Raw genomic sequence first — 8,182 nt, 5'->3', positions numbered from 1 at the left:
AATTCACAACCTTTATTCAAAGTGATTTTTAAAATTTAAATTAATTTCTTCTTTTCCACTAAACAACTGTTGCTGGTTAGTAAATTTTTAAACGATCCTAACAGAAAAGAAGCATGCTGCATTAAAAATACAGTTCCTGCCATTTTACAGTAAAAATCACTGTCATCTATTTGACTGCAATGCCCAAAGTTGTATCAAACAGGACTGATAGTAAAATTAGCCTTTTGGGAAATGAAACAGACCCAACAACACCAGATCCCTCCATCCACAGCTGCTGCTGTGCCATACCTCTCACGTAACATTAATCATGATTGACAGCTACCAACAACTGGGCTAATGAGAACACGCAGTGTTTAAAACAGCAAACCAGCCATAAGCATGACCCCACAATCAGACCTGTCTTACCTTAAACCAGATGATTTTTACGCCTCTCCCTCTGTGCAAAAACATCCACGTTGTTAAATCCAAGGTGGATAATTCCCTGTTGTCCTGAGTGTCAGTGTCATGACGAGTGTCTCATAACATTATTTTAAACACACTGGGTCAGAAAAATAAGTCGACATAAAATGACCTAAAACCTAAGAAAGGCTCTCCTCACAAGTTAGCTGGTGGTCTGCCCCAGTTTAAAAGTTGGGAGTTTAATGCTGGAGTGTTAATTGCTCATGTTTAACGGAACAACATCCTGTTGCTGCTTTTTCACATTAAAAACCTTCCATTTTCAAAACACAGACTGGCTATTGTTGTGAAGCAGTCATATGTAAAGTAACATTTTGTTACTGACATTAGCATGGCTGTTGTTTAGGAAAAGAAATACTTCTTCAGAAGATGTTATTTTTGGGAACTTTCTGAAGGTGCATCTGTTTTGATGTAAGTTGGGAAAAGAAACACACAGTGAGGCTGTTTTAATTTTATGGTAAACTAGCTGCTGTGTAGCAAGAGGTCACATCTCTCTCAGCACAGGTATCCCAGCTATAGTAAAAACCAGTAGCCTTTTGAAACACCTGCTTCACTACAATAAATCCATTCATAAAACAGTTTAAACTATTCTCAGTGAAATGTCTTTCTAATTCTACAGCCAGGAGAGGAAGGAGAGATGCAATCAACAATCCCAACAATTGAAAATTGGGGGAGCTAATATAGAATGAGTATATGAAATTAAATTTCTAGGTGTCATAGTTGATGAAAAATTCTCCTGGAAATCTCATATCAGATATGTTCAGAACAAAATAGCAAAAAAATATATCGATATTGGCAAGGGTTAGATATATTTTGGATGGGAAAGCACTACGCATTTTGTATTCTTCATTGATTTTACCATACTTAGAGTATGGCGTTGAAAACTGGGGAAATACATACAAAAGCTCACTTCAACCATTGTATATATTACAAAAAAGAGCGATAAGAATTGTGCATAAGATGGGGTATAGGGATCACACCAATGGAGCTTTCATACAGTCTAAATTGTTAAAATGTTTTGATTTAGTGGGATATAAGACTGCTGTGTTTATGTATAAAGCCAGGAACAATTTATTACCTGGTGGAATTCAAAAACTATTTAATGAAAGGGAAGGGGGATACAGTATAAGGGGTCAGTTAAATTTAAAAATTCATGCTATACGTACAACCAAAAAAAGATTTTGTATTTCCATAAGTGGGGTAAAACTATGGAATAATTTAAGTGTGGACATAAAAAATAGTAATAGAATTGATGAGTTTAAACCTAAATATAAAGGAATGTGTCAATCAAGATATATGCAAGATATGTCCCCTGAAACTTGGGCTACAGGTGAAAATGGAGAGTGAGGAGGGGAGGAGCAGAGACACTAGTGGAGTACACTAAAACACCCCCTGAAAAACAGCAAGATGGCAGCCGCCATATTCACAGTATTTTGGCTTCATTTATGCATAGCGGAGATAAGTGGTGATGCCATGTCCATCATATAAATATCATTGATTATAATGGATTATTCCGAGAGTGAAGAAAGCTTAAAAATGTGATGATTTTTAAGCGAGTTAAAGCCTGAAAAGGCTCTTCCTTTTTCTACAGTTCCTAAGCAGGCTTAGGAATGTTTATTTGTGATGAATACTGGAGATAATATCAAGATGCTAAGTCACACTGAATCTATAAACATGCTTATGTCTGTGCTCAGATATGACAGAGTGATGGCTCAAAGGAGAATTATTTTCTTACTCAAGCTGTAATTCATCTAAAGGAGTTATCTTTGCCTTACATCTGTCCCCCTCATGGTTTGAAAATCTCTGTGGTATAAATTTAAAGTGAGGCACAGTTTTTAATTTCCAGCCAGGATTTTAGTTATTTGTTTTTATGGATCTACATATGTATTAAGAGGCAACCACAGAATAGTAGCATAATGTCGTTGTTGTTTTTTGAGTCATGTATGACTTAGTTGCTGAAACACTGCAATTTCTTATTGAGAATATTAAAGATGTAAACTTCGGGATCAGTTTTTTTTTTTTTTTTTTTTTGCACAGAACAAGGACTGTGGTTTGTCCCATCACTTAAATCTAATTAAAAATGATTTAAGAAAGGATTTCTTCAGCGCCAGTATTTTAGGTGAAACTATTACAGTGGCCAAGTCTATTCTATTCTCTTAAGAACTCAAAAAATGGGAACCTATCCTTCGAGTGGCCATGTGTGGATCATTTCAGGTTGAAGGCCAGCAGGGGTCGCTCCTCTCTCCTCTGCCAGGGACTCCTCTTCTCCTCCTCACCATCCTCCTGTGCTGCATCATCGTCATCCGGAGACACTGACAGCAGTGCATGGTCAGTCCTGAAAGTCACTCCCTCTGGTGCTGGCACAGGCATAGGAGAAGCAGGGGATGAAGAAGAAAGTGATGGCAGTTCCTCTTGTATTTGTACCTCCTTTGCTCTTTTCCCCTCCACATCCCTCTGCCCCTGATCCCCTCTTTGACCCTTGTCTGTGTCTGACAGAATGGGTTCTCTTTTGCTGTCCTGGGGGCTACAGTGGGGAGTCTCCTCGCTGCCTCCCCCTTCCAAATCATCCACATACACCAGTTGAGTGTAGGCCATGGCTGGTGTTGTGCCCTTTGACTTGTCCTTCTCAATCTTTCTTTCCTGCTGCTCTGCATCTCTCCCCCTGCGCCCCACTCTGGGCTCATTCAGGTCAACACCAGAGTCCAGGCTGGTGTCATTGCCTTTACCCTGCTTCCCGCCGCTGCCATTACCCTGCTGACTTCCTGCACCCGATGTGTTGTTTTGGCACCCTGCCCACTGGAGGTCAATGTAGGAGTGGCGAATGTGAGCATTTGAGCGTCCATCCAGTGAGACAAACCATGCTCTTGGGTGAGGGAGAGGCTTCCCTCCTCTTAGCTCCATTAAAGTCTTTTCAGCCAACAATGTGTCCTCACTGTTTATTTCCACAAGAGCTGTGTCCCCAAGTGCTGCTGGAATAGACAGAGACTCAGACAGGCCGAGACCCTCTCCTTCACCCTGCTTGGTGGGGCCTGGTGAGCAGCCCATGGGGGTCTGCCCAAGAGGCTGCTGGGAATGTGAAGCATTGAGCTCAGCTTGTATGGTCTCCAGGTCACTTTGTTGGTCAGTCTGCAGCAGGAGGGCCTGGCCAGACAGAGGGTGCTCCCCAGGCAGACGCATGTAGTGTGCTGGGATAACCAGTGTGGGACGTACCCTTGGGTATCCTTCTCCCCCACTGAGCAGGTCTACAGATCCACAGCAGAGCAGCTGGCCTGGCCGGGAGAGTGACAGAGGACTGCAACGCTCCAGGTGGTCCGCAGAGCGGGACAGAAGGTATTCAGGAACCCTGCACTCACCCCCTTCCCCTCTACTAGGGGAGTGAGGAGGAGAGGAAGGAGAGATGCAATCAACAATCCCAACACTACTCAACTGGTTAGCTGACACCTGAGTGTGATTGGCTAATGACATCTGTGCATCTGAAATCTGATTGCTGGATGAGCAGGCGGAGGTGTATGACTGACGATAGCCCCTGCTGTCTGTGCCGGATGACAGGGCAGTCTTTAATTGGAAAGTCTCCGCAGACTGCCGGTAGTCTCTGCTACGAGGCGTCAGATTGCCAAGAGATGAGTTGTGGTGGCTGCTAGTCCCGAGAGAGGAGCGTCTGAATTTGCTGTGATGGATTAGGCTGTGTTGATGCTGATTGTCTTGGTGCTCATATGAAGAAGGCTTCAGCATTGGTGTGGTCATGTCAGGCTCAGTCGTCGTGGAAACAAGTTCTAGTTGCACCTAAAAAAGCCAAATGTAAGAAACTTTGTCATATTTTGTTTTATGTATATATTAAACAAATCAACATTGTAATTTGATCATAGATCGGATAAGAGAGAGCATTTTGACAGTTCTCATACAGTAGTTTGAGTAGGTTTTTTTTGACAAGCACAGGGTTGTGAAAAACCAGGGTCAGCTTAAATACAGCACCTCCCTGGAACTGGGTGCGATCTTAGCTTGCTTCAGAGCACTTGTTGGACACATGCATGCCAATGTAAGGAGCTTCAATTAAGTCTCCCAGGTCTTAATTTTAAATGCAAGCACTTACACTGTTCGATATTTAACAATGCATGGTAGATACGTGATTGAACTCCTCTCTGAATGTCAGACAGACCTCGTTGCTGATGAGATTCAGGTGGGACATGGAGGTGGCTTGGTCCTTCTTACTGCTGTCCAGAGCAGAGGACAGTGTGAGCTTGCGGTGAGATCCTTGAGGCTTCGAACAACGACGCCTGTACGCAGAAAAAAAAAAACAGAGACTATGATTTAGTCATACAAATCCATTTGACATTGAAGCTTCTTTCAAAAGTAATTATTTTGACAATAAGCACAAAGTCACTAACTTCTTTCTTAAAAACTGTTTAAGTCCTTACAACTGCAGTATAGCGAGTATACAGCTAGAGTGCACTGATGCTTATGTTCCACATAAGCATAAGTCATAACGCTATAAGAACTGGCTCATATCACTGTATAGTCCCGACAATGTCAAAGCAGTCCAAAAGTTTCCTTATATTTGTAGACAAATCTGGCAACTTTTTTGTGGAAAGGCAAATTATTTCACAAACCTGCAGTAGTACAACAGGAGGCAGAGCAGGCAGAGCAGGATGAGAGCCATGCCTCCCAGTATAGCTAACAGAAACACAGTGTGGTAGGTGCTGATGTCCTTCGCAAACACTGGACCTGCTGGAAGGACAAAAAAAAAAAAAAAATAGATACAGCAATTTCAGTGAAAGATGAATTTACAGAGAAACATGCCTATTTTTTTTACAGTAAATATAAAATGCATCAAAGCAGTATCTCACCTGAGTCTGGTGGGGACATGGTGGCCACCCAGTATCCCAGCTGAGGAGCGATGTAAGTCAGACTGAGCTGGTTGCCCTGCCTCTCTACGTGACCCCAGCTGCTCTTTATCCAGGCACCTGCACACAAACACGCACACACCGTCACAGAGGTTGAAAATAGAATCTCCCAACAACTATTTGGGATTAGAACCACCTTCACAGAGTGAATTAGCGACAAAGTGACAACTGACGAGGCCATCAGCAACATCCCACCTGATTCCCATTAACTCAGTCATTTAGATGCATGTCAAGTGTAAATAATTTAGGGCCAAAAAATTGATAATGTGGCAGAACTCCCTTAAGAGTGTTTGTGTAGGGTAGTTTCATTTAGGAATTTCTGACATTTAGAATATTACAAAACAATTTAATACCTGTTTCATAATCATACCAAATAATATGCATATATGATGAAAAGTATGATGATTATCATCACATTTCAGTTCTTTACAGTGTTACTCAACAAGAAGACAGCCTTCTGAATGACTATATTACTGGTGAAGACCATGTTCATAACAAGCATAACAACAACACAACATGATTCCTTAACACCTACTTTCTCCAAAGAAAACATAGACCCAGATAAGTAGTATTAAATGGCTGGATGGATTAACCAATTAAAATTCTTCAATTCAATAAAGTTTACTACATTTATATTGACGCTTGTATATGAGACTATGAGCTTCCGAGCTAACAGCAGCTAGCAGCAGTGACAATTATTTGCAACAAGTCAGACTGTGTAGACTGAAACTTGCCTGTATGCACAGTCCACTGTGAAAATACTCATACTTTAATTGATAACATCTTCTGGAAACCAGATACAAATTTTTTTATAACATCACCATTTTAGCATTCCAAAGATGTTTAAATATATTTGTAATATTTAAGACTTTTATAAACTAAAATCAAGAATTTGTAATGCCTTCTAAGGCCTGGCATTTAAGGAAAGTGATTTTAGGGTTTTGCAAGATAATTAAAGAGGTGGCTGTGGGTCAGGAGGAATAGTGGCTTGGCAGGTCGATTTCCAGCTTCTCCAGTCAACGTGTCGAAGTGTCCTTGAGCAAGACAGTGAACCCCCAGTTGCTCCTGGTGATATCACCAGTGTATGAATGTGTGAGTGCTTGAGAATGTGAATGGGCAAATAGTGTGAGAGCACTTTGAGTGTGCTGCAATGCAGGGAAAAGTGACCGTTAATGTCTTAAAACATTGGCAGAAAAAAAACACTGGCTCAAGCACAGGGGTGTGAAAGAGCAGAGCACTTTGGCAGTACATATTGCAACCACAGGGAGGCAGCACACTCAGCCAAATACCATAGGGAGCATAATAGCAGCTCCAGCAGTGCCAGATAGGAAAACCACATCAAAGTCAAAGGCACTGATTAACTGACTCACAATAAATCTACTCCAAAAGGAAACAGTGAATTGTTACTTTACACTTCCCCTCCTCTCAGCCTTGGAGTGAGAGCTACCTTGTTTCTGCATTTACTACATCAAGTAGTCAGGAATCTAGCATCAATCTACAGGAGAGCGAAAACAAATGGGGAAGGACGTGATATTCAAAGAGCAAAAGCAAATACACAAAAGATTACAGGGAGAAAAAACAAGGAATCAAGAGTTGACAAATGGGAGGAATGGAAAGAGAGATAAGGGGAAAGACACAAGAATCAGAGGCAGAGAGAAGTGAGACAGGCTGTGTGACTCAGCACCTCTCCCTCATACATGTACACACACACACACACACACCAAGGCCTGTGCCCAGCCCTGCCCAGATTCGCCCTGGTTCTGTCTCAGTCGTCTGCACAGGGGATCCCTCTCTGTGTGGCTGGCCTGTTTAATAGTGACATTTAATGACTCTGTTCCCACGCTTCTGTACAATGCACTGCTGACCGACTGACAACTGCTCAGACAGAAATACAAACATTTATAATGTCGATACATCCCATATAATATGTCTGCTTCTTGTCCTTTCATGTAAAGTCAACACAGCTGAGACAGCATTTGCTCTTGTTCAGATTTCATTATTCACAGATAGCAGTCGGTTGGATCCTCACTGGCATCATCATACTCTTCTCAGGACGAAGGTCTGTCTGTTTATGAATAAAACATATACATACAGAACTGAACTTGATCTGTTTACATACAACGTCATCTCACCCTTTGCTCACCTGATATCCAACAAAACATCAGGCTTCAGTTATACAAGAGAAACTGGTTTTTGTTTGTGTGTCATCAGTGTGTGCACATTTTAAACAAAACTAGCTTCTTTGTTAGGGAGCTTTTAAAAGCCTGAAGTATTCCTCCAAAAGTCACCAGACACATTTCAAAGTTCTTTGTGTCTTTTGCCCTCCGTTTCACACATATACCATTGGACCTTTGACGAACTTCTGTTTCCTGCGGTAAACCGTACTCATTTCCTGTTTTCTGTATTTGCACTGCGTTGTGCTTGCTTCCAGATTGTTTAGGAATTAAACTATTTTCTAGGTTCATCTGAATTTTTGAGTGACAACATACGCTTGCACCACTTAAAGCACTTGTTTTGCAGAAGTTCTTGCTAACTACCAAATTTAACTTGCTACTTTAGGTCGGCTAGTTTAGAAGCTAGCTAAGCTAGTAGCTTAATCGAGAGCAATGGCTTCCCCCTCTTCCTCTCCACCTTTCTCTTGCTCGGAGTGTCGCATGTTCAGTTATTCCTCTGCCTCCTTTAGAGATAATGGTACTTGTAATAAATGTCAGATGCTAGCAGCATTGGAGGCGAGGCTCACAGACTTAGAAGCGCGGCTCCACACCATGGAGAATAGGCCAGCTAGCTATGCCCACGTAGCCGGTGTGGAGCCTCCTAGACGTAGC

At 41.9% G+C, this 8,182-nt stretch overlaps 1 protein-coding gene across 1 annotated transcript in view; it reads right to left on the bottom strand.

Annotated features, from left to right (window-relative positions):
- Positions 1 to 1,686: 1,686 nt before the first annotated feature.
- The window catches only part of fam171a1 (family with sequence similarity 171 member A1), a 25,173-nt gene continuing 18,677 nt past the window's right edge, over positions 1,687 to 8,182 (bottom strand). Inside the window, exons 6-9 of the mRNA XM_020607165.1 lie at positions 5,301 to 5,417; positions 5,064 to 5,178; positions 4,613 to 4,730; positions 1,687 to 4,239 (exon numbers count right to left, since the gene is read on the bottom strand). Coding sequence (XP_020462821.1) covers positions 2,662 to 4,239; positions 4,613 to 4,730; positions 5,064 to 5,178; positions 5,301 to 5,417 — 1,928 coding nt within the window. The 3' untranslated portion in view covers positions 1,687 to 2,661. The remainder of the gene's footprint in view (positions 4,240 to 4,612; positions 4,731 to 5,063; positions 5,179 to 5,300; positions 5,418 to 8,182) is intronic.

Source organism: Monopterus albus, unplaced genomic scaffold (assembly GCF_001952655.1).
Source record: "Monopterus albus unplaced genomic scaffold, M_albus_1.0 scaffold84.1, whole genome shotgun sequence".
In the NCBI taxonomy this organism is placed as follows: Eukaryota; Metazoa; Chordata; class Actinopteri; order Synbranchiformes; family Synbranchidae; genus Monopterus; species Monopterus albus.
This window is presented reverse-complemented; position numbering and strand designations above follow the sequence as displayed.